The sequence below is a fragment of the Sphaeramia orbicularis genome, chromosome 19 (genome assembly GCF_902148855.1).
Source record: "Sphaeramia orbicularis chromosome 19, fSphaOr1.1, whole genome shotgun sequence".
Lineage (NCBI taxonomy): Eukaryota > Metazoa > Chordata > Actinopteri > Kurtiformes > Apogonidae > Sphaeramia > Sphaeramia orbicularis.
This window is the reverse complement of record NC_043975.1, coordinates 31,151,026-31,178,092: the sequence shown is the minus strand read 5'-3', so window position 1 is coordinate 31,178,092 and position 27,067 is coordinate 31,151,026. Positions and strand designations below refer to the sequence as shown.

The following is a 27,067-nucleotide window of genomic DNA, read 5'->3' as shown; positions in this document are numbered from 1 at the left end:
GAGAATGACTATGAGCAAAACTATTACGAGAAAGTCTGGAAGATGCTATTAAAGAAGAATGGGAGAAGTTGTCACCCGAATATTTGAGGAACACTTCCGCAAGTTTCAGGAAGCGTGTGAAGGCAGTTATTGAGAAAGAAGGAGGACACATAGAATAAAAACATTTTCTATGATGTAAATTTTCTTGTGGCAAATAAATTCTCATGACTTTCAATAAACTAATTGGTCATACACTGTCTTTCAATCCCTGCCTCAAAATATTGTAAATTTTGCTTCCCCACCCTGTATTTCAGCTCATTATGGAATTTCTTTCAAGGAATGTGACTCAACCTTCCTGTTATTGTCTTCTAATGTCTCATCTGTTTTCTATATTTTAATTGTTTTTACACATACTCAGGTCTTGAAGAATGAAATAAATCAGATTAACAGGTATACATGCACAAAGACTAGAGGTCGACCAATGTGGGTTTTTCTAAGGCCGATGCCGATTTTAAAAAATTTGGTCAGCTGATGGTCAATATCAACAGCCAATTTTTGAGGCCAATATTTAAAGCCAATTTTTTTTCTTTTTTAAGCACATTGACCGAAAAATACAATTGCAACATTCAGATAATTAAGATTTTTATGCAGTAATATAAATGAAATTATTAATGCACGTACACATAGTACTGTTATAACATTTATTGACATTCAAGTGCTGCCCTCACTGGTGCCTGATCAAATTTCATTTTACTACTGATCCAATATTGGCTTTCAAAAAAAAAAAATTATGGCCGATATTGAAAAAAAAATCTGTGTATCGATTTTTTGGTCTATCTCTAAAAAAGATGTCAGAATATTTGGGGAGAATCCTGGTGTGTTAATCCCATTTCTCATAATCAAGTTGTTGCTGCTATCTGATAAAGAGTCACATTATACTGTTTACATGATTATTTGAATAATCTGATAATTTGAGAAATCAGCTAATGATTAGATTTTTGGTGTGCATGTTAACGAGTTCAATGTGAAAATAGAGAAAACCTGTAAATGACCAGATGCTACCGTTGTGGTTTGGTGATGCTTCCTCTCTTTCAGACTTGACTAACACTGTCTTTTATTTACATATCAGACGTGTACTGGTATTTTACAGCTGTGTGTTAATGCAGGCCCTTATCATATATGTGCAAATTATAATAATAATAATAACTAGAAAAGCACTCTGAGAGCGCAGACCTCCGCCAAGGCAGATCAGTGCCCCCCCCCCCCGATCACCACCAAAATTTAATCATTTGTTCCTTGTGCCAGTATCAATATTTCCTGAAATTTTCATCCAAATCTGTCCATAACTTTTTGAAAGATCCGGATCAGTCTTTTCCATTTGATAGAACACCCCATTGTAAATCCCTGAGTCCAATTGCATGAGATTTGCACAATTCCCCCATATTGTGATTTCCACCATAAATATTAGTCCCATATTTATTTTACCTATATTTTAAGATTCCTTGACCATGAAAACATACCATTAGCAACTGGATTCATAATTATAGCCTTATTAGTTCAGTAGTTATTCACGAAAATCACATTTCTCGTAATGGCGGTTTTCTTCTGGATCTAGCTCCTTAAGTATTAAAGCTACATGAAATTCGGTGGCATACTCCCGATGCGGAACTGACTGAGCTACATGATGGCGCTTGTCAGAAATTTCTACCTTTAATATTAAAGGCACAGTAGGCCAAAAAGTAAGGGCACCCCCATTTTTTATATAAATTGAGATAAAATCCGCCTTCTGGATCAGATCCGGATCAGCCTTTGAAATGTGATAGAGGACCCCATTTTCAATTCCTGAGTTAAATTTCATGAGTTTTGGTCAATAATTAAGCAAGATATTGAGAAACAAAAATTTTGGCCCCATTTACCACAATGTTAACGAAAATTTCAAAGTGATCCAGAATCCAGGATTTCTTCCAGATCACCCCCAAAAGTTAATCATTTCTTCCTTATCCCATTTCCAACAAACCCTGAAAATTTCATCAAAATCTGTCCATAACTTTTTGAGTTATGTTGCACACTAACGGACAGATAAACAAACAAACAAACAGACAAACAAACAAACCCTGGCAAAAACATAACCTCCTTGGCGGAGGTAATAATTTGACATGTAATTTCAGCGACTGTACACCTAAAACGCTGAAAGATATTAGTCTTTTTATTCTAAGAACATTAGAAATGTTTAACTTCTGTGACATCAATCTACATTCTTGTTTTTGTTTATTCATTTGTTTAGTGTTTCATTGGCAGTAATTACTCTGAAGGTTCCATTATTTTACTGAATTGACTTGTATTATTTCTTCACTATTCATTTTCCTCAGAATAACTGAAAGTGAGGCCTTCACCACAATACACAATAAACAAAGTAAAGGCTGAATAAATGAATGAATAGGTGATAGAATAATGTATTGTTTAGCAGCACATATCAGCGCTCATAATGGTACACAATCATCTTTACTTACCGCTCTAACACTGTGAAGTGATGCTGAAAATACTCACTTTTACTAATCTAGCTTGGCCACTGATAATGACTCACAGGTCTCTAAGCTAAATTAAATAGTTATTATTCCATACACGGAACGGAGCACAAAGCCTCCAAGCACCAAAATATATTACTTAAAGTGTTGCTGGAGTGGTGGGACAAACTTCAGAACATATGACAGATGATTTCATTGTTGAATTATAATTTACAACCCATCAATTTAGTCCTCGTGTTCGGATGATACTACAGCTTAAAGATGATTTGTGCATTGATTATATGTGACCCTCAGTCTTACTGCATATACAGCTGAGTAAAAGGAAACGCTTGCACCAATTTATCTGAAGTGTCTGATTTTAATTCAAGTTATGTTGTAATAGAACTTGTAGCTGTTCAGTGCTATCTCAGGGAGTTATCACAGACAAGAGCATAGACGCTGTGAGTCATATTTTACTTCTTTGTCTAATATTCCCTCATTGTCTTTTCTTTATAGGAGGAAATGGCAAAGCTTTTCTCAACTATTTGAAACAGTGAATAGCACAGATGCCACTTAAACACTTAACCCCCTGACTATTTTTGTCTCAACTTCTGAATGATTTTTTTTTTTTTTAAATTTTGCCTTTACCAAGTGATTTACCATTGTTTATTATAATATTATCATCTGTATTTTGCAGTTTTCAATGAAAATCTAGTATTTTCCTATATTTGATTTACTTATCACAGATGTTCATAAAACCTCCAAGTAAATTCAAAGGTTATTAGATGAAAATAAAAAAAAATGTGGAAAAAAATGACCTTTCCACAAAATATATCATTAACTGAACATAAAAATAAGTGTCTACAGCTACTGTCTACTGTCAAATTACATGGGTTTTACTAGTGACTCAATATTGCAGAAGATGATGATGATGATGTGGGTCAAATGGTTCATATGTGAAACCACAAAAAAGCTGAGAAACTGCATTTTGTGCACTTATTAGCAGGATTAGTGGGTGAAACATTATTAAACACTTTACATCAGTCGATGCCATTGGCTTGCCTATGGTTGTTTAAGGCCTTGTCCACATGAAACCGCATCAGTTCCTGTCCGATCTTTTTCTTTGTTGTTTTCAAAAAAAGTGTTCTGTAAACACAAAGTCATTTCAGGAAATATCTGCGTCCACACGAAACCACTGAAAACGACTGAAAACAGTGTAGCACTGATGCCAGGCCTGTATGTGGTGTTGTAATACTCTCTGAAAAAAACAGAGAAGAAGGCGTGGAACATGCGCATAAAGCTTACTTGGTTCTACCAGGTGTGATCCAATATTTTCTGTTGGTTGTCCCTCTCTGCAGTAGATCCAAGAGCATGTTGTAAATATTGTTAAAATTAAGATTTGGATTGAATATTTCCAATAACGACACGTTGGTGCAGTGGTTAGCACTCATGCCTCACAGCAAGAAGGTCCTGGGTTCGATGCCAACACCAGTCGACAGGGGGTGGGACCTTTCTGTGTGGAGTTTGCATGTTCTCCTCGTGTCTGCGTGGGTACTCTCTGGGTACTCCGGCTTCCTCCCACAATCCGAAGACATGCACTAATAGGTTACTTGGTTAATCTAAATTGCCCATAGGTGTGAATGTGACAGTGATTGTTTGTCTCTATATGTCAGCCCTGTGATGAACTGGCGAAATGTCCAGGGTGTACCCTACCTTCGCCCGTAAGTAGCTGGGATAGGCTCCAAGCGACCCCCGTGACCCTAGTGAAGATAAAGCGGGTTCAGAAAATGAATGAATATTTCCATTAAGCTCAATAGCTGTTGTAGCATGAGCACTGTTCTGCTGTCTGCCAATGTTGTTGTTGTGAAGTGGCGTCTTGCTTCCAGGGTGAAAGGTTAAAGAGGCGGAGCTATGACATCATCATGTCAGAAAAATTGTGGTTTTGTCGTACAGATGAAGACGCCAAACTGGTGATTTCAGAGTTATCCACTCTGGGACCCGGTTTCAAAAAACTCTGGTTTCAATGACTGAAAATGCCGGTTTCATGTGGACGAAAGGCCTATCCGATACAAAACTTTTGCAGATATGACTGAAACTGCCTTTGTCTGAACAGGGCCTAAGTGTCTGAGGATTAAAATAACTCACCAAACATCTTTCAATTAAGAAGTCCACGCTTTAACCAATATTTTAGCAAATTTAAATAAACACATTTACCCCCATAGCATGAGTTAACCCATTATATTTACCTCTTTAAACCCTCATCTATTTATAATGTCTTTCTCTCAGACAAAAATGAGAAAAAGAGGACCTTGTACACCAAATCTATTGTCTATTGTCAAACTCCATCGGTTTTACTGGTGAATCAATGTTGTAGAAGATGATGGTGTTTCCATGTTCACTATGGAGCCTCTGAATGTCCAAATGGGTCAAATCTGATACCACTGAGAACCTGAAAAAACTGCATTTTACCTGAATTATTTATATGTATTGATAGGATTAGTGGATGAAAAAACTGCAGATTTTAGATCAGTAGATGCTTTCGGTCTGCGGTGGATGTTTGGGTCTTTCCGATTATACAATCAGAATATTTCATCACAAGACTATGGATGCAAAGATCCAAAGTTTCACTCCTCCAATCTACATTCTCAACAGTTTCTTTTCTCCAAATGTACAGTCTCTATACCACAGTGCACAGCTGCAGGAGGCAGTAGATGTAATGATTACATTTCAGTTCATGGTTTGTACCTGGCTGACACCTCGGCTCTGTCGTCGCATTCAGTTAAGCTAATGTCCTGTAAAAATTCTATTAATGCACCGCCACAATGCTCATTTTCTCTCAATTTTCTCCTAATAATCTCTTTATTCTTTATTTCTATCAGCCTCTCATTCAACCCAGTCTTTCTTGCCTCACTTTCCTGTGCAATTTTTCTCGTCCGTCTCACTCTTTAATTGCTGTTTGTCGTCTTTTTTTTTTTTCCGGACTTTTCTTCCCTCCGTCGCCGCTCATACTCTATAGCTTCGCATCTTCGTCGCTTTAATACACGGGTCAATTTAATCAGGTGCGGTATTCAGTCACACATCCTATAAAGTGAGGTCACTGTGAAAAGAACCCATTTGTATTTGAGATGGTCTATGGAATTAAATTAGGTACAGTTGCACGAGGTGTGGGAGCTATCCGTCTCTTTCGTCTTTGCCTGCGATAAATTTTTTTTTTTCCCCTCATTTTGCAAGACAGATGCAGAAAAATCAGAGCAGAGATAGCTATACGATGGCAAGGAATGAAACTCCCTTAATGAATTCCATTTTCTATCCCATTTCTCATATGAAGAAACCAATTTCATTAAATTTCCCCGTTTATTTAGCATCAACGAATCACAGTGAGGCATTTGACACGGTTTCCATGGTAGCACAGAAGGCCATGACCCAATTTTATGTCTGGCAGATCAGATATGAGATTGTTCAGCGTGTGTGTGTGGATGTGCGTGTGTATTTATGTTATTTGAGTGCGTTTGTGTGCATACGAAGAGGAAAGTTTTGTTACTTCCCCATACTTTACTACTATATACACACACACACACACACACACTCTGGTTCATCCCTTTAAGTTGTTGCCTTGTCTCTGTTTACATCGCTGTTGTAGCTCTCACTTCTGATTTTCTTCCTCTTGTTATATTATCTTCATTTTTTTGGCTGTCATACACTTGGTAGATTCACCGGTGACAATCCAGAGGATGAACTGCAAGTCAGATTTATTTGTGAATGACTGCATTAACCCATAAAGACCCAACTCTACTTTTATGTCAGTTCCCAAATGAATGTTTCTCTTTATTGAACCTTTCTTAAAGGGGTCATATTTTGCTAAACCCATTTTTATTAGTCTTTGGTACATTTATTTGTGTATTTGGACCCTTATAGTTCATAAAGTTTGAATTTGAACCCTCCAGGTGCTGCAAAGCTATCTTTATATTCATTTTGGCAAAAATCAAGTAGATTTCTACAACCTGTTTTAATTCCTGCTTAATTTGTTACGTCTATATCTAGTTACGTCATGACATTTGCATGTTTAAGGTCAAGACTTCAGACAAACATTTCTACGAGTACGTCATAATTGTTTATCAGCAGCAGCGGTTGTAGTCTATACTGAAAATATGTCCAAACTTCGAGTCGATTACCTAAAATGTTCAGTTATTGGTTGAACAGGACAGAGCAGCACAGCCAACAACCTGGAGGGGGTGGGGTGTGAAGTGGCTCATGTGCATTTAAAGGGCCAGCGCTCAAAATGACCTTTCTGATGTCATTACTCAGAAATAGGGTTGAAGATGGACCTGTGGAGTTGAATTAATGAAGAATTCAGACCCAAGCATTGCATTTACAGTTTATGTTGACCACAGGGAAATGTTTTAAAAAGCATAATTCCATTTAAAAAGGCAAAATTTCACTCCTTTAAGTGACTTATCATAATTTATTACAATATTCTCTGTATTTTGAACCTTTATATAGCCAGGAAGTCCCTTGAGGGAGGGCTTTTTTGAGGGAGACCTGCCAAAGAGGCCCATCAGTACAATACAAATGAACTAACTAATTCACTAAAAATTTCCCTAAATTTAATTTGCTGATTGTGTTGATCACAGGTGTCAAACATACGGCCTGTGGGCCAAAACCGGCTCACATAAGGGTCCAATCCGGCCCGTGAAATGAATTTGTAGACGCAAAAAATTTCACTTAAAATATTAACAATCATTTTAGTTCAGGAGCCAAATTCAACCCAATTCAATCTCAACTGGATCAGACTAGTACATTACAATCATAATAACATATAAATAATGATAACTACAAACTTTTCTTTTTGTTTTAGTGTAAAAAAGTTAGATTACACAAACATGTTTACCTTTACAAACTATTCTCTCACAAAAAATGTAAATAACCTGAACAAATTTGAACAACCTCAAATGTCTTAAGAAAATGAACGGCATTTATAACAATGTTCTGCCTGTTGTTCAATGTTTTGTGTAATTGTAGAGCCACTGTGATCTGTAAGTTGTAAAGAACGTGTGGAAATGAGTAGCTGAGGCAGAATATTGGCATAAATTGTTAAAATTGCACTATTTTTTTCTTAATAATTTTCGTTTTGTTCATGGTTGTTCATGTTATTCACATTTTTTTAAAGGATAAACATTTTCATCATATAATTTTACTTTTTTCACCCTAAAACATAGAAGTTAGACATAAAAAGTTTGGAATTTACATTGTTTATATATTGTTACTATTTTACTGGTCCAGCCCACTTCAGATCATATGGGGTTGTATGTGGCCCCTGAACTAATATGAGTTTGACACCCCTGGTGTAGATGTTCATAAAAATTCAGATTCAATTTGAGTGTTATTGTATCAGAAATAGAGAAAATTAAAGAAAAGTGGCTTTTTCAGTAAAATGTATCATTAACTGAACATAAACCAAGTGTGTCCGTCCACTGTTATTTATCAAACTCTATGATTTTTACTGGTGAATCAATGTTTTAGTAGATGATGGTGTTTCCACGGTAACTACAGAGCCTATGAACGTCCAAATGGGTCATATCTGATGACAATGAGAAGATGAAAAACTGTATTTTACATGAATTATTTACATGTATTGATAGGATCAGTGGATCAACAGGTGTTATGCTTTTCATAGGGCACTCATTGAAATACTATGAAATTCTAAATTTCAACCTTAGTGTGTTATTAGACATCGTCATCTACCTCCTCTTGCTTTAAAACATCAGAGCAGACACTTGCTAAAAAGTAAAAACATGCAACAAAACAACTGTTATTAGGTCATAAACTGACAAAAATCATTCATATTCACTATTTACAGCTTCAAAATGTCTATACAATCTCTCTGAATCACTGTATAATGTAACAAAAACCAACATGCTTCTTAACCTCACTGAGGCAGACGATTGGCCCCATATTTAATGTTTGTGGAAATGACCAAAAACAGTCATTTGGCCGATACAGGGTTAAACATTTTAGATCAGTAGATGCTTTTAGTCGCCAGTGGACGTTTGGGTCTTTATGGGTTCAAAAGCAGGTGTACTGATCTGTATGCAGTGACATCTGTTAAGGGCAGTTCTTTATTAATTTATGCTTTTTCTTCACTGTCTAATCTAGTGTTTTGCACATAAACACACAAGGAGCTGCACACACTCTGTTGTAGTCTAATAACGGACAGAATAAATAGCTTTATGTTCACACACAGACCAGCTTTCTGATTAATAATGGAGTGTGTAGGTCAAGGTAATGGGCCTCTTATGATTTAGAGCTGCAGGGAATCAAGCAGTTAAAGTTTTTGCCTTTCCTATATATATATATATATATATATATATATATATATATATATATATATATATATATATATATATATATATATATATATATATTGGTTGCTAATATATTTTTTACTCTTCTTCTATTATATTTCTCAAGATGGAATTCAAAATTACCCTTGACAGATGCACTGGTTTGTGAAAAAGGCTCACACACATGAATGACGTGTGTGTGGGTGTGAACATCTCCAAGTATAATTAAAGATGCATGCGGTTTACACAGAAGTTGATGCTTTTTTTTTTTTTTTTTTTTTTAGTTTATTTTTAGCACATCTTTGGCCTTTGTGGGGGTTGACGCCAAAGTTTACAGAGACAGAATGCCAGTGGCGTCATTTGACCCTGACAATTGCTAACATATCCAAGAAATTATGTTAAAAAAAAAAACACGTTATAAAACTGCGTTTCCTTGTTCCTGTGTAGACTTTATGACCCTTTTTGCACTTTTTTTTTGTGAGTCTATTGTGGCTTTGTGTTAGTTGAATGAACAGAATGCACTTTGGTCAACTTTGTGTATGAAGTACTTAGATTGACCTTGACGTACACACCACATCTCCACATCTCCCTGTTTATGTGTTTGTTTCAATCTTGCTATATTTTTTCTTATTGTCAAATTTCTTCACCGCCCACAGTTTGTATTAAATTAATTAAGTTTTATTCCATCTGTTCCGTATGTACTTTTTTTTTTTGAAAGAGAGAGTTTTCTTTGTGAATCATGCAGATGAAAGCACCAAAGTCATTAGACCGTTTATAATATCCCGGCAGACCAACTCTTTTTCTCTCTCGCTGTCTTTCTCTGAAATGTTGATTTTATTTAGTGTTTTAGTCTGTCGCATATATTCCAAGTATTGGTTTAGAGGAGATAAATAAAGTCCAATATGTTGTCTATGGCCATAAATTCATGTTTTACAAAGTTGCATGTTTTTTTACCCATGCTGTCTGTTTGTGTTTGACCTTGAAACATTATTTCCGTGTATTTTATATATTGAAACCACGGAGAACAGCCGAGCAGTGTGTTTCTTTTCCTCTGATCATTACATTAGATGGAGGACCAGTCCAGTTTTGTCCACGTCTGTTTACCTACTAACACGACTGGGTTCATACAAGAGATGTATAAAAGTCCCTACAAGATTTTGGGTTAATAGAGGTGTCTGTTTTCTCAGGGACGCTGCTGGTGGAGAACATGCAGATAAATGGTGTGGCAGAGGGACCAGAGCGAACCATCTCTTTGTCTCTGCGGGACAACCACGACTACTGGGTGATCCTCGACCCCACCAAACAAGCCCTATACCTCAACAGCACCGGGAGGCTTCTGGATAGAGATGTAAACCAGCGCTTTTGTTTACCCCTTCATTTTTATGCCATATGTTGATTGAATTCTACTGTCATTACTCTTTGGATTACTTTACTCAGGTCCATAACTTTAACCCATAAAGACCCAAACATCCACCGGCGATCAAAACCATCTACTGATATAAACTGTTTAATACCTGCTGATCCACTAATGACCCAAATAAAGACCCAAATATCCACCAGTGTCCAAAAGCATCTACTGATCTAAAATGTTTAATAACTTTAGATCCACTAATCCTATCAATACATGCAAATAATTGGTGTAAAATACAGTTTGTCATCTTTTCATGGTCATCAGATATGACCCATTTAGATAATCAGTGGCTCTATAGTTACCGTGGAAACACCATCATCTTCTTTAACATTGATTCACCAGTAAAACCCATGGAGTAGGATCAGTGACAGTGGATGGAGACACTTGGTTAATGTTCAGTTAATGATATATTTTCCTGAAAAAGTCACTTTTTCTGCAGTTTTCTCTGTTTCTAATACATTAATCCTTAACCTTAATCTGAATTTTTATGAACACCTACACCAGGGGTGTCAAACTCATGTTCAGTTAATGATAGATTTTACAGAAAAACTGATCTTTTCTTCAGTTTTCTCTGTTTCTGATATAATAACCCTCAACTTTAATCTGAGCTTTAATGAACATCTACATAATCAGTACATTAAATATAGGAAAATACCAGATTTTCACTTAAAAATGCAGAATACAGAGGATAATATTTGAGTAAATGGTGATAAATCACTTCAGAAAGGTTAAAAATAGAGAAAAAAATTTTGGGAACTGACAAAAAAGCAGCACTGGGCCTTTATGAGTTAAAAAAAACCAAAACAAAACAAAAACATTGAGACCATCCTTGGCAACAATGTTCAAAATTCAAATTTTGCTTTAAAAAGTCAAGTAAAGTGCAATTTTGCATCTTTTCAGTGGTACTACTGTAGGTCTGATCTGGATGTTTCAACACTCTACTGCACAGGTGACAAACATACAGCCCATGGGCCAAAACTATCCCGTCAAAGGGTCCAATCCGGCCCACAGGATGAATTTGTGAAATGCAAAAATTACACAGAAGATATTAACAATCAATGGCTTTAAAATCTTTTTAGTTCAGGTTCCACATACAGGCCAATATGATCTGTAGTGGATCAGACCAGTGAAATCCCTTCAAAATAGCCTATAAATAATTACAGCTCCAAATTTTTCTCTTTGTTTTAGTAGAAAAAGTAAAATTCCATTAAAAAAATGTTACATTTGCGAAATGTCTTTTCACACAAAATGTGAATAACCCGAACAAATATGAACAACCTGAAATGTCTTAAGAGAAATAAGTGTAATTTGAACAATATTCTGCCTGTCAATAAATATTTTAGTTTATTTTTAGATCCACTGCAATCTGTAAGTTCTAATGTGCATGTGTAAATGATAAACTGAGACATAATATTGTCAAAATTACACTTATTTTTCTTAAGAATTTCAGGTTGTTCATGTTATCTACATTTTAAAGGTAAATTTGTAAATGTAAACACTTCCATAATGTAATTTATCTTTTTTCACTGTTATTATGTTACTGGTCACTTCAGATCATATTGGGCTGAATGTGGCTGCTGAACTAAAGAGAGTTTGACAGCCCTGCTCTAAGTGAAACTGTGCAAAATTAATTCATCATAATTTCTTCATTTGAGTCAGTAAATTGCTTGGGAAAGGTTACATGTAGACGACAGTTCATTCAGAGGTCTAAAACATAAACCTAAAGTAAAAACAACAACAACAGATTTTTACAGTATTTTTTCATTTATTAGTTTCAATTCATTGGTTTTCAGACAAAGCAAATGCAAAATTATGACTTAAAATCAACCAAATAAAACAGGTTCTCCTAAGTCAGACTGATACTAAAGAAAGACTTTAGGAAAACCAAATAACCTCGTAAAGGTCAGGTACCGCAAAAAGTCTTTGAGAGTTGAATTAATGATTGAAAACAGTCTTAAATTGCCAAACATATAGCCAATTTTTTCAAGTTTTTATGTTTTATTTACTGTTATCTTGAATATAGCATAAAAAGTATTTATCACCATTTGTTCCAACATCTGTTATTGTGGATTCTGAAGCTTTTATTTTCACCTCTACTGGAAATAAGAACCTCTTGTTGTTCTTTTCAGTATTGCAGCAGGTTTTACAAGAAGTATAACATAACAGGTAGACAGACTTCTATGCAAATGTTTTTTTCTCTGTTCAGTTGTGTTTTTAACGCATGTGTGTACTTTTTTTTTCTGTTTTCCAGCCTCCTTCACATATTCATTCCATCGTGGTTCAGGTTCAGTGTACCAACGAGCTCATAGGCACAGTGATTTTACATGAGGTCCGCATTGTAGTTCGAGATCGTAATGACAACGTCCCACGTTTCCAACAGCCAAGATACTACGTCGCTGTCAATGAGGTAAAACACATGCACATCCTCACAGCGTAAAGCAGGGGTTCACAAATGTATTGGAGGCAGAGACTCGATTTAAAAGTATTGATACCTCTCAAATAATCAGTGTTAAATGTTTTAAGAAAATGTACAATATCTGGCAGAGTCTTAAGAAATAGTCTTAGGCTGGTTTTCAGCTTTAAAATGATAATAACAATGTTCTTTCAGTGGCGGATCCAGAAAAAATGGAATGGGGGGGCACAGGAGAATGATGGGTCCAGGGGGCGGAGCTTAAAACTGTCATTTTTCAAAATTATCATACACTAATAAAATTAATAGAATATAACCTCACTAATATGACCACTTTTGGAACCAAAGCAAAGAGTTTGCTTTAACCCTTTATAGGGCACTCATAGACATACTCTATAATTCCAAATTTAAATCTTGTGTTATGTGAGTGAATTTTTTTTTTATTGTTATGTAGAAATTCAAGGTCAATGGAAATATATGTAAGGTGAAAGGAACATGTATTTTAGAACATTAGAACATCACTTTTAGAACATTACAGTATAAGTTTGGATCCAGACCCCTGTCCACATCCACATTCTCCCTTTGAACATCATTCCTTACATTAGTACCATTACTTCATGGTACCTAACAAAGCAGGTACACTCACTGTTCATGCAAAGGTGGACCTTACAGACCCTGTAGACCACACTGGACCTGAGATTGTTGACTCACTGTCCTCACTGGAACTGTTTCTGGCACTGTCATATAATTTATTTAGAAATTACCTAAAATAGTCCCTTGCCCGATAAAGGGTTTAAAAGTTTGGCCTCAGTTATGGCATTGAATTCCATTATATTCCAAATAATTTTAAATTAAAAGCAATAGGATACAGTAGAGGCACTGCATTACAATATCTAATAACTAATTAATGTAGTATAATGTATAAGTATTATCATTCAAAATATTTAATAACCCACTTGTAATAAACATTACTTTAATTAAAACAAGAATACCAGCAGATTTATTGAAACTATAGCATATATATATAGTTTTTTTTTCTTTATATATATATATGTATATATATATATATATATATATATATATATATATATATATATATATATATATATATATATATATATATATATATATATATTCATTTATGAATTATTGAGTGACATGCAAATTTTACATACATACATATATATTTTACATACATACATATACAGTATATGTATTCATCCGCCTTCGCTCTTTGTTCAGATCATGACAGAAGTTGTCATTTCTGTGTTGTAGAGCTCATCACAGTAATTACAATTACTTCAGAAAACATATGCAGTTTCTATTTTTTCCCAGCTATGTAGCAGATTAATAAGCCGAGTTAAGCAGCAGTAGAAGTGGTTCATTGTTCCCTGAGTAAAAGTGAGTGATCAAAGATGTATTTACCTAATGTGTCACAATCACATCAGTCTTTTATCGCCCTATAATGTAGGTGAGAGTAATGGACACGTTTTATACAATCGGTCCCACTCTGCACATATGCAGTGTTTCATGGTAGAGCTCAGTTTTAGTATTCATAGAAAATGATTTTGTGCTCCCGTGACCATGCGGTGCAGATACCTATGGGGTCCCCAGAACCCAGAAGGCAAGAGTTTTAGTAAACTCACTGTGGTGGAAATAGATGTGTAGTCTAGAGCTGTTTCCCATATTTCTCAGTGGGAAGTGGCACCTTATACAGACTTGAAATTAATTACTGTTGTAATTGTTCATACATCCATCAATATACAACATAAGGTCTCACCCTGTGTAATTAACTTATAATAGAGCTGTACAATATATCGTTTGAGCATCAACATTGTAATGTACGTGTGTGCAATAGTCACATTGCAGGTCCTGTGATGTAGGAGGCAAATGAACTCAACGTGTTCACTTCTAATTCCAAGGGTACCTGACACACACTGCACACAGCAATCCACCAATCACAATCATTCTTAATCAGTTTGGAGTGAGTCACTGGTAACAACATTGAAAAATGAGTAACAAACAAGACAAAATCACCGTAAATGAAGACCCGATGCCAAAAAAAAAAGCAATGTCAGTTATCTGGAATTATTTCGGCTACAAGAAGAATGATATTGAAACACGTGTTCTGTTTCGATAGTGTCTTGCACCTGTCGCCACAATGAGAGGAAACACAACTAATTAGTTTACATCGGCACCACACAGCTATTTTATCCTCCTGAGTATTTTTTCATATCGAAATATATATCGCAGGGTAAAAAAAAAATCGCAATGTCAGTTTTTTTTTTCCAATATCGTGCAGCCCTAACTTATAAAATATAAATAAATATGTATATGGAAGAAATAGTCATGGAGGCTGTGTCTGCATTGCATCAGGGTGCAGCACATGCCTTCTGGAAGAAAAAAACAAAAACAAAAAAAGCCCTTCAAATAGCGTTTTACATGCCATTTTGCTGTCAGACTGAAGTTGAAGGGCGGGACTGTAAGTGGAAAAGTTTTTGGGCAGCCTTGGAGAGGATCTAAATCTCTTATTCTGAGTCTTGCAGAAACGTCTTTAAGATGCCAATCCCACAGTTAGTGTGTCCTCTAGAGTGTGTGGAAGCAGAATTTAACTAGAGGAGGTTCAGACTTAAACTGGACAAGGATACATGTAGCCTGCTGCCAGCACAGACCCAGGCAAACCCAGTAGAATATCTCATTATACACGTTTCCACAGCCTGTCCAACTCAATCTGTCTCCTCAACCTTTCCCTTTCTCTGTTATTCCCTTTTCTCTCTGTGTTTTTTTTTTTTTTTTCCAGCTCTCTCCCTCTCCTCCACTTTGGCCTTCACAACTCCAGCTCTTCATTATGTCACCTTTTTTCAACCTCTCCACCTTTCCTCTGCTACAGTCTATATATTCCTCCTCTACCTCCTCCAACCTGCTCTCCAGTTCCTCATTACTCCCACTAAAATAACCCCCCTCCCCTTCCCCATTCATTTCAACGACCAACCTGCAATTTAGGGGATGCATCGTAAAATATGTGAAATATGTGAAATATGATCCCTTTCCCCAGTCGTAATAAATCCAGTTTGTTTGCAGATAGTAATTTTTTAAGAAAGTGAATGAATTTATTCGTATATGAGCAATAATTCACAAGCAGGAGCATATTTGTTTTAATTTGAGCACAGGTTTGTTCATTAAGTAGTCAGCGATTGTCTAATTCTGCTCTGTTTCTCCCAGAATGCCACCTGCCTAATGCAAAGATGGGACTCAGGCTTTCCTCCACTTTTACCCATATTAAATCTGCTTTGAGGTGTCTGTTTCTCAGCAAAAGAAAATGAAGCAGGAAAATTAAGAGATGCTGAAAAATCGCGCGGTTATAAATAAAAGTGTCTAGTGTACAGTTTATGAGTTCTCTGTTAAAGTTTTTTGGAAACAAGGTGATCCCACACTGGTTTATTTAATGAGCTGGCACCAGCGTCTCAGATTTTTCATTAGAGCCGCATCTGAAAGTGGCAAAAATGACAGCATGACACGTTCTGAAGACCATTGTTAGTTTGGTGGGAGGCAGAAATAACCCCCGTTGAGGGTGATGATGTAACAAATTATCGGCACAGCAGCTAAATTTGACTTAATCTCAAGTGTTTCTCTTGCTATCTGGAGATTAGACATCTGTGTTGACACATAATCACTGATCCTAAGGCTGAAAAAAAAAAAAAAAAAAAAAAAAAGCAGCATAGCAATTTAAGTTGACAAAGTTTTGCTTTCATGTGCTGTAGCAAGAATTCAGCACTGAAGGAAAGGGATTTTTCACAGACAAACTTAAAGAAAATAGCATTGTAGGTTGTTTTGATTATATACAGTCATGGAAAAAAGTTATTACACCATCAAAAGTCATCAAAAACAATGGTTATGCAATCTGGTACTAACTCCTGTGTGCAGAGGTGTAGTATACAGCGTATACTTTATTATTTTTCAGTCAGCATTGCGTATACCCACTTCTAAATCCACCTGATGTGCATCATTCAATAGTATTTTTTCCTTTTTTTTTTTTTTTTTTAATTGGCACAATGCAAATTTACATAACAAGACAGGGAAAATTATTACTGACGAGTAATACAGAAATCCATTTGGAGACATGGTGGAATGGTGAAACAGAACTATTACAAATATCTGAAACAAAATAAACAAAAAGATTAAGACATTTGAAGTGTAATGAAAATAGAGAATTATTCAGTAGTATTTATGAGCCAAGTTGTCCATTTTTCCCCGAAGATGGTGACGCCATGACCCGCCCTACTCTGCCTCTAATTGGCTAGTGCTCGCTGCCTTCACTGATTAGATTGGTTAACTTTAGGCATGAGGACTGATGAGCCAATCAGAGGCAGAGCAGGGCGGGTCATGCCGAGGTAAATATTGCTAACTTGCGCTGGACATCTCTAGAACCTGATTGGACACCTCAGGTGCCAGCGCCACCCCAGTTTAAGTTGATTGACAGGTCACTGCACATCTGGTCGATAGGTGCGCGATTATTATTACCTTCGCCAAGGAGGTTATGTTTTTGCCAGGGTTTGTTTGTCTGTCCGTTAGTGTGCAACATAACTCAAAAAGTTATGGACAGATTTGGATGAAATTTTCAAGGTTTGTTGGAAATGGGATAAGGAAGAAATGATTAAATTTTGGTGGTGATCGGGGGTGGGGGGGCCCACGGGGGGGGGCACTGATCAGCCTTGGCGGAGGTCTGCGCTCTCCGAGTGCTTCTAGTTGGAAATGTGAATGAGGAAGGCAGAATAAACGTCTTTAGAGAACCTACTTTGATGGACTACATAATTCTGAAGTAAGTTTTTAGGTGGTTTCAGAATGAGTCACTGTTTTAAACTACTGGCCATATGATTCCACATTTAGAGGAGAGATTTTCTCGCCAATAGTGAAACTGTGTGAGTAAGCTAATGTTATGAAAGGCTAATGTTATCCTATGTTTGCCTCATGTTGAATACATTTACATTCATGCAGCTGCTTGTGTGACCAGTAATACCTACAAACTGCTCCTGATTAAGTCATGATAATTTTAATACAGTGAGCAAATACTACTGACAGATTTTTGGGTAAACTAAATAGATTAGTCTGCTGTGTCACTGTTTCTAAAACAGTGTTTATCTGGACTACTTAAACAAAAAACAAACAAACAAACAAAAAAAAGGCAAATATTGAGAGTATACCCATTTCTCCAAGGACCACTAGACCACTGCCTGTGTGTATCATGTGACTAAAACAGACAGAAAGGAAAACATGGAATGCCTAAAAGCACTGTTTTTGTCAGTACAGTGCCATAGATATTGATGTAACAACTTAAGTGATTTTGGTTATGATCAAGAAAACATGGAAAATGGCTAGATATCAGCTCTTAAATGAAACTCCTGTGAGCTATTTTTGTTTTTATCATTATATTTGTCCAAAAACTCATCTACCTTTAGTTGTACCAGGCATTAAAATGAACAAGAAATTGAAGAAAACAAGAGGTGGTGTAATAATTTTTTTCTGTGACAGTATACATTTCCGAATTTAGGCTGGAAAAAACTTTGCAATTTCTAACAGTAAAATGTAGATTAAAAACAGTTGAGGAAATGACCATGTGAACTTGCCGTTACTTGCAATACAGCATACATTTTATTCTTTGGCTCACAGAAATAAATCTATTTTTTCATGTAAGTAAGAAAGTTAATTGGAAAATTCAGCTGATTGATGATTGATTAAAGGGGTGTTTGTTTACTGTACAAAAAGCTGTTAAATGTATAAAAAGTATGTATTTCTGTTATTGGGGTTAAATTATGGAATGGCATAAATCATTGATTCATTAATGGTTTCCAAAACAGTGGTTTGGAAAGATATTTTCGAGGGATACAAGCAGGAATCATATGTGATGTTTTGATTGGTAGCCGAAAACTGATTTAGATTTGAGGCATGTAGACGTATTTAGCTTCTGCCTAAGCCTATTCAGTCTCACAGACGGTTGACTTAAAATTAGCCTCATTGTTTGTATTTTCTGTATTATGGATGATGGCTGAGTAAACATAAACCTGAAACCTGAATCATCTCAAATTCATCTCACCATCTCAAATTGATGGTGATCCTCCAACACATTTGCCTGGAAATGTGGTGGATTTTATGCACTGAAAAGAGGAGGCTTAACAAGGTAATGCTTATGCCTACATCTTTTCGGTCATTGATATCCAAATATTTCAGTCCTCAGCAAAAACTGTTCTCAACATATTGAACATGACTTCACGCAGTGTCCTGCCTTTCTCTAAAACTCCCATCAGACGAGGTAGAGTGCAGTAGCAGACATTACAGTAAAACACAGACAGAAGGACAGACTGTCGGCACAGAAAGTAAGACCGACCACAACGTCTGTGTTTTCTTTTTTATTTCAAGTGCAAATGTGAGCGCACAAACAGCTTCAAGCTGATCCTCCTTCTCAAGCCCCATTTGAGCACAATAAACATGAAACTGCAAGTCATTTTGTGTTTGTTTTGCTGAGACAGTGGGGTATCAAGATCCTTTATGGCCAGTCGCATTTGTGAAGAGTTTTTTTTAATGGGTCCCCTCCCTTATCTCTGCCACATGCAGGCAATACATGCTTGTGTGAGTTTTCTAGCAAGAAAATCAACAAGAACGCAGGGGCTTTTTTAATGTCAGTGGTACAGAGAATGAAAGTGAATGTTCTGTCTTGTGTTCTGCATGCAGCTAACACCAGTAGGAACCACCATCTTCTCTGGTTTCTGGGGAAACAATGGGGCCACAGACATTGACGATGGCCCCAATGGACAGATAGAGTACACCATCCAGTACAACCCCAAAGACCCGGTAGGTTATCAGTCTGCACGTGTGTCAATATGGAAAAACACAGTATTTATAGTTGTTTTAGTTCATATAGTCCAATCATTCTGACTCCTGTGTGTGTGTCACTAGTGGGAATAAACTCTCTAAGCTAATATAAAGTGGCCCTGGTTGGGAGATTCTCACCGTGTGTGTGTACACTGTGTGTTTCAGACAGCCAACAGAACCTTTGACATCCCACTGACACTGTTTGGCTCCGTAGTCCTCAGAGAAAGACTCAACTATGAGGAAATAACACGGTACCTGGTCATCATACAGGCTAATGTAAGTACCTTTTCTGTTTGTTTGGCTGCATACTTTTATACTTCTAAGCTTTTTCCTATTTTCATTGTATGCACAGTGGCAGTAAAGGCCATTCTATTCTATTCTATTCTATTCGATTCGATTCGATTCTATTCTATGACATTACATTACATTACATTCTATTACATTATAACCTATAAGAAGTGGAAATAGTGGAATTTTCACTGGGTTAAATATATTAGGCATAAGTGAACATTTAGTCCTTGAAGCTGATGTATTGGAAGCAGCAAAATGAGAAACATAAGGAACTGAGTGACTCTGTCCAGGTCCATATTATAACAGTGATGACTAGGTCAGAGCATCTCCACAACTGCAGGTCTTGTTTGGTGTTCCTGGTCTGCAGTGGTTCATACTGACCATAAATGGACTAAGGAAGGACATCCCAATCTCAGGACCACTGATCATCTGTTTGAGGTGTTGGATAAATAAGGGCTTATTTATGCTCTAAGGTAAAGACGGATACAGATGGAGCATTCTGTCCGTCATCTGAGTACATTACATGTGTAATTCTGTCTGTTCTCAGGCAACGGAGAATACGGAGCAGTACCACTGGGAACCGTGGAGGCAGTGTTGAGATTTGAGGAGAATAATTTCCAGAAATAGCGGAACTTTTCAAAGAGCGACTGTATGAGTTAGTGAAAAACTACTGACATATTTACGACAACTACCTTTCTCAATATCAGCATTAGTAATACCTCCTCTGTCGTCGCCATGTTTGCTATTACTGACTTTCTTCTTCTCAAAAAACTTTACTGTTCTTTGTGGTATTCCGCCAGTATGTTAATTAAGAGTGGCGCCCTCTAGTGGATTAACTGAGAAACGCTCATTCCAATGCAATGGACACATGGAGGTGTGACGGCAGTGATGCTTGGAAACATTAGAAGCAGACGTACCTGTTTACGTACATAAGGCGAGCATAAATGAACCTTAAATCTGATCCATGGAGGTCAACTTCTACTGTCAGGACGTCAGGAATCTACTGCTGAGGTCTTGGTCCAGATACTACAGCACATCTTCAGAGGTCTGGTGGAGTCTAGGCCTCAGGTCAGAGCTGTTTTTGTGGAAAAAGGGACCTACATATTAGATAGGTAGAAATAATAGCCCCTTTTACACAGCACTTCTGTTCCTGGAATATTTCGCCATTAATCCAGAATGACATCTGTGTAAACGAAGTGGTGGGATCATTTGGTCCCACTACAGAGCCATGATAAAGGTGGAATCATGATTTTGGAACGCTGTTTAAAAGGAACGCCTCTTTTTCCACAACTAAGGTGTGACGTTTTGATGATGTTTTGTGTGTGCAACCATGCTAACTAAGGATGTAAACAATTAATTGACTATCAGTTAATTGTTGGCAAGAATTAGCTCGATTAAATTAATGTCGGTTAATTGCCCTTTTCCACAACAGTATTTGTGGTGTGAACAGTAGGAGGCGCCACTGCCGAAACTAGGCTTCATCGCTTAAGTTCAATAACGGGGAGTCACCCTGTCCACACCTGTCTGAATGGCATCGCCGCTGAAATCTCGCTCCATCCTGTCAGGACATGTCATGTCATGTCAGATCTGGAGATGCTCTGACCCACTGATGCAAACTCAGAAATGCCCATTTCTTCTAAACTGCCCCTCTTCAGATCCATTTATTTCACTGAATTTCTCAGCAGAATTTATTTAGTTCTACTACATAAATGTCATTGCTTGTACTGTATCCCCAATGGTACAATAAATCAATCATTAAGGAATATAACATGCATTTTCCATGAAGTATATAAACAATATTTATCTTTTATTCTTATAGACCCTATTGAAAGAGAAACTCAAGTTCTCAGGAAAGTCGCCGCTTATCAATTAATCGTTAATTGATCGATAAGGTCAACCAACTAATGATTAATGGATTAGTCAATCATTTGCATCTCTACAGCTAACCCATGCCAACATTTGTGGAATGGTGATACACTCTAATGGTGAGGTTAGCAAGACAGATATATGTTGCGCTGTGTCACCCCCCCCTTTGATTCCAGAACACAGGTCCGCTGTATAAAAGTCCTGTCTGTCTCAGTTCTGTTACTCCTTTGGCTTGGCTGTGGAAATCAGTCAGTGGTGGAAAAGAGGTGGGATCACCATATCACCTTTTTTCCGGGATCTCTGCGTAAAAGTGGCTAATGTTATACTCCCATAGATGCTCCATTGGTTGACGTCCTGTTCTTTAGATACTGTTGTGCAGTTCTAACCACTTTACTTTGGAAATGAAGATCTGGAGATGCTCTGACCCACTGATTCGACCATCGCTACTCAGATCCCTACTCTTGCCCATTTCCAACACACGAACGTCTACATCTACATGTTCCCTTGGTGCCTAATATATCCCACCCACTGACAGATCCTCTCAGGAAAGCAGTTACAGGTTGAGGGATATGTGAGAAAAATAAACCCATTCACACTGAGCGGTGACTAAAACCAGCAGCGGTGTTATTGTTTTTATGTAAATTTTTATTATCTTGGTAACATTACTGTGACGCAGCCTGGGAGTGTTTCTGCTGTGTTAAGTAAGCCTGAAGGGAACTGTAAGCCCATCTTTAATTATCATTAATGTCTTTGTTAATGTAATTGTTTTCCTCCTTGTTTTTTGCAGCTTTTTATATGTTTTATTCATAACTGCGGCCTACAAATAATTCCAATCAACACATAAAACAGGCTCATTGGAAAAGAGGGCAAAAGATTAAAAGATCAAAAATAGAGACATGATAGAAAATTGTGTAAGTTGCTGATTGGGCCATTAGGGCTTTTGTTGTGCTAAAAAACCTCACTTATATAACCTTTGTTTCTCAACAAAGCATTTTTGGTAAATATTCATATGTCTCAAGGCCCATTTGCCCTGAAAGCATTATTAAAAGTCAACAGCATACTGAAAAATGAATGTTTCTGACTGCTTGAAAGCCTGACATGTTCAGTGTTCATCCAACTACAATATTAAGTGTGTTATGAGTGGCTCTGAATATGCTGAATATTAACTATGTAAAGGAAGAAAAAAACCCAAAACAAAACAGACTGGCCTTCACTGATACTGTCATGTGGTAACAAATTATTCTGTGATTGTAACAGCGATAAATGGGCTGATTTGAGTGATTGATCGCTCTTTGATTTACTGTTTTACATTTTTATTTTACAGCTAAATACCAAATACATTTCCCTAAAACTCATTGGTTTGAGACTACATTTAGTCATATGTTGCTTAACATGTTTAGACATTAATAGCTGCCAGTGACCAAAAGCATCCACTGATTGAAAATATCTAATAACCATTAATCCTATCAACGCATTTAAATAATTTAGTTAAAATGCAATTTTACACGTATGTAGTGAACATGGAAACACTGTTATGTTCTATAACATGGATTTACCAGTAAAACCCATGGAGATGGATCAGTGACAGTGGTTGTAGACACTTTTTTTTTTCTTAACTAATATATTTATTGACTTTTTCTTATACATTCACATACACTTGTAAATATACATACAATTATAGTAAGTATGTACACCTGCAGTATTACAAGTATTATAAACAAACAAACAAAAAATTACAAATAAACAATAAACATACACATCACAAATGTCTTAGCTATAAACATTTGTGCGCAATTTAATGCCCTGTTGGTTGTAGACACTTTTTTATGTTCAGTAAATGATATGTTTAGCTGAAAAAAACAAACAAACAAACAAAAAAAAACCCTCTGTTTTGATATAATAACCTTTGAATTTACACTGAGCTATTATGACCTACATAATCAATTAATTAAATATAGGAAAAATGTCTTTCTTTCTTTCTTAATTGTTCTCCCTATTTGATTTTATTGTTTTATTTATGCCATTGTTTTACTTTTATGTTCTTATTTTAGTGTATTTTCTTACTTTTTTTGTTATTTTAATGAGGACTGGTAGAGCTGAATAGAGAATATTTGTTTTATTGTTTTTACAATTCTATGTGCAGCACTTTGACAACATTCTTGTTGTTTAAATGTGCTCTGTAAATAAAGTGGATTGGATTTCTTTGTCATATAAGAAAGGAAAATACCCGATTTTCACAAGAAAAAAAAAAAAAGAAACATACAGAGGATAATAATATAATAATAGTAATAAATCACTTAAAAAGTTTGAACATAGAGAAAATAATTCTGTGGAAGGTTCTGCACAATCAAGCAGTCATGTGAAATAATATAAATAAACTTAAATCTATGATCTCATTTCAATTGTTCTGTTTCCCTGTGATTGTTTTCCTGATAATCAGCATTTGTGTTAGAGTGATTAAATGCCATCAGGTGGGAAGTGTTGAAATAAATGCAAAATAAAAATGCTGTCAGTTATGGTGAATTTATAATTAGTAGTTTGCATCTGCAGTCATTATACACATGAATTAACTATATAATTAGAGTTTTTATGCGGTCAACTGTTAGATGAAAACGACAAACTTATGTATAAAACTGAAAACTGATATATCAACCTGATAAATTTTTTTTTTTTTTTTTTTCTGAGATAAAAAAAAAACAAAAACTTTAAGGAGAGAACCAGCAATAAACAACGGCATATGAATGCTCAGATCAGAGTGAATTTTTAAAAAGCTGTCAAACATAAACTTTACCATTTTAATTAAGGTTTTATGCTACTTATCTTGTTCAGCCAATTTACAAGTTTGTGATAAATGTGGCAGAAAAGTGTGTCTTTATATCCCAGACTGAGTTGGATGTATACGCAGAAAAGGAGGAATATGAAGTAGATCTAGATGGAAGTCTTTCTTTCTCTCTTTCTTTCTTTCTTTCTTTCCTCCCTCCCTCCCTCTCTCTTTCTGAAAAGTCTTACACCACCTTTAGTTTTGTTCTTTTTTTCAGGGCTGTAATGTGCATACACAGTCATTTCTATTTAAAACAGAACTCAGTAGCCTTTACATGCTACAGTTAAATCACAAACAGTACCCAAAACCACTAAAACCATGCACCCTTTAAGGCAGTATATGTCATTTAGTCTCAATAAAACAAGTAAAGACATGTTCAGTACAAAGGGAGGTCAAACTAAAGTTTGGTTTGCAGATGCTGTTTCTTTCCAGAAACATTTATTTTTAATGCTGTCCATATTTTCCATATCATTAGCCTCATAGCACGATTGCCTAAGTCGTATTTTTGGCCAAATAGTAATATCTGCATAACTGTACTCCCCTAACTTTGCTGCTTCATTTTTCATCATTGGCTATGACCTGAAAAAAATATGACTTAGATAATTATGCTACGAGGCTAGCGATATGTCCTGCTTGTATATGTGTGGCAATTATAACAATGTTACTACAACTACAAACCTAATGGTCACCTACGACTTCTGTACAGGACTGTATATCTACATCTACATTATCTATATGAAAACAAAAACTGGATGGTTATTTTTACCATTTGATATTAGATGATGTTTAGTGGCAACCATGGTAACTGGATGTTACCGTAAAAAAACAAACAAACAAAAAAAAACTTATTGCACTTTAACAGCCAACAAAAGTTCTATTAAAGGCTGTTTTGTGAATATCTTGATGCTTGTGGAAGATCTTGCTGAATCCCATCCCCTTCTAAAAAGAGAAGCCTAATAGTGTGTAATAGCTATTTTCATTTTGTGCACAATAAGGTCATAATTATCTGAAGCCTGGGTGCTTTAATATAATATAAATACTTGCATTGGGATGTTTTACAAGAATTAAACATAATTAGATTTGCAGTACATAGTTGGGCTGTAAGAATTAGAGTCCACTTGGATAAAAAAAAAAGCAAGCGTCGGTTACTGCAGTTTATTGTTGTAAAAAATCTTGAGGGAAAAGCTTGACTTGCATTACATGAATAGGTTCAATGTAACGATTTCGAAAGCTTTAGAAGATGAACATATGCAGTGAGGTATAAATGGTATAATACTATGGGCAGCATTTGGTACTAAATACTTATGAGTTTCCAGTTAAACACATAACAAACTTCATGTACACAATTAAACAGAAAACTCATATCTTCCACAAGATATGGAATTCATTTCTAAAATTTTTAGAATCAAGACCTGATATCTCATCATCATAACTTACAAAGTGAGACAGTTCCCCTTTTATTTATTTATTTTTTTGTTAAATGATGTTTGATTATGTATCAGATATACAAAAATGGATGTTGAGAGGTACTTAAGTCACTATTACTTATATTGTCTATCAAGTATTATTTTTGTTATGTTATTTACTTTTACAGCTGTTTAAAAATTCAGAGGTGGTTGGGGGTGGGGTTTCTGGGAGTTTATGTTCAAGGGAGACCCACACAATATTATCAATTCATGTAAGAAAATATAATTAATCTGTTAAAACCTTCATAAAGATAGGTGTTAAAAAAAACAAAAAAAACAAACCCACACATAACAAACTGAAGTGTTATGCATGTATCCAATAAAAGCTGTGTGTTTGTGTGCATTCAGGACCGAGCCCCCCTCCCCAGTGAGCGTCGTACAGCCACGACCACTCTGACCGTGGACGTACTGGATGGCGATGACCTGGGACCCATGTTTCTACCATGTACGCTCGTGGGCAACACCCGTGACTGCAGTCCCATCACATACAAGGCCAACGTACTGGAGCTGACAGAACCGGTAAGCATATGTTATAAAGAAAACACATATGTAGTCTAGAGTCAACAGGGCAGAGGAGTTTTTAGCCCATAAAGACCCAAACATCCACCGTCTACCAAAACCATCTACTGATCTAAACTGTCTAATACCTGTTGATCCACTAATTCTATCAATACATGTAAATAATGGGTGTAAAATACAGTTTGTCATCTTTTCATGGTCATCAGATATGACCCATGTGGACGTTCAGAGGCTACATAGTTACCGTGGAAACACTGTCATCTTCTACAACATTGATTCACCAGTAAAACCCATGGAGTTGGATCAAAGATAGTGGATGGAGACACTTGGTTCATGTTCAGTTAATGATATATTTTTTTTTGAAAAAGTTACTTTTTCTTCTGTTTTCTCTGTTTCTCATATAATAACCTTTGAATTTACTTTTAGCTTTAACCCTTTCATGCATAGTGGTCACTCCAGTGGACAGTTATTCTACAGCTGTTCTCTTGTATATTCATGGGTTTTGTTATTTTAGTCCCATATCAGCCAACACAGTGGATACTTATGCACCATCCATTAAACTGACATTCATACCATTACTGTAACTTTCCTG

General features: G+C 36.1%; 1 protein-coding gene across 1 annotated transcript in view; it reads left to right on the top strand.

Moving 5' to 3' along the window:
- Positions 1-27,067, top strand: part of LOC115410209 (protocadherin-15-like) — a 409,909-nt gene that overhangs the window by 110,616 nt on the left and 272,226 nt on the right. Inside the window, exons 5-9 of the mRNA XM_030121717.1 lie at positions 10,012-10,172; positions 12,487-12,642; positions 19,372-19,491; positions 19,678-19,788; positions 26,305-26,475. Of these exons, the coding sequence (XP_029977577.1) occupies positions 10,012-10,172; positions 12,487-12,642; positions 19,372-19,491; positions 19,678-19,788; positions 26,305-26,475 (719 nt within the window). The remainder of the gene's footprint in view (positions 1-10,011; positions 10,173-12,486; positions 12,643-19,371; positions 19,492-19,677; positions 19,789-26,304; positions 26,476-27,067) is intronic.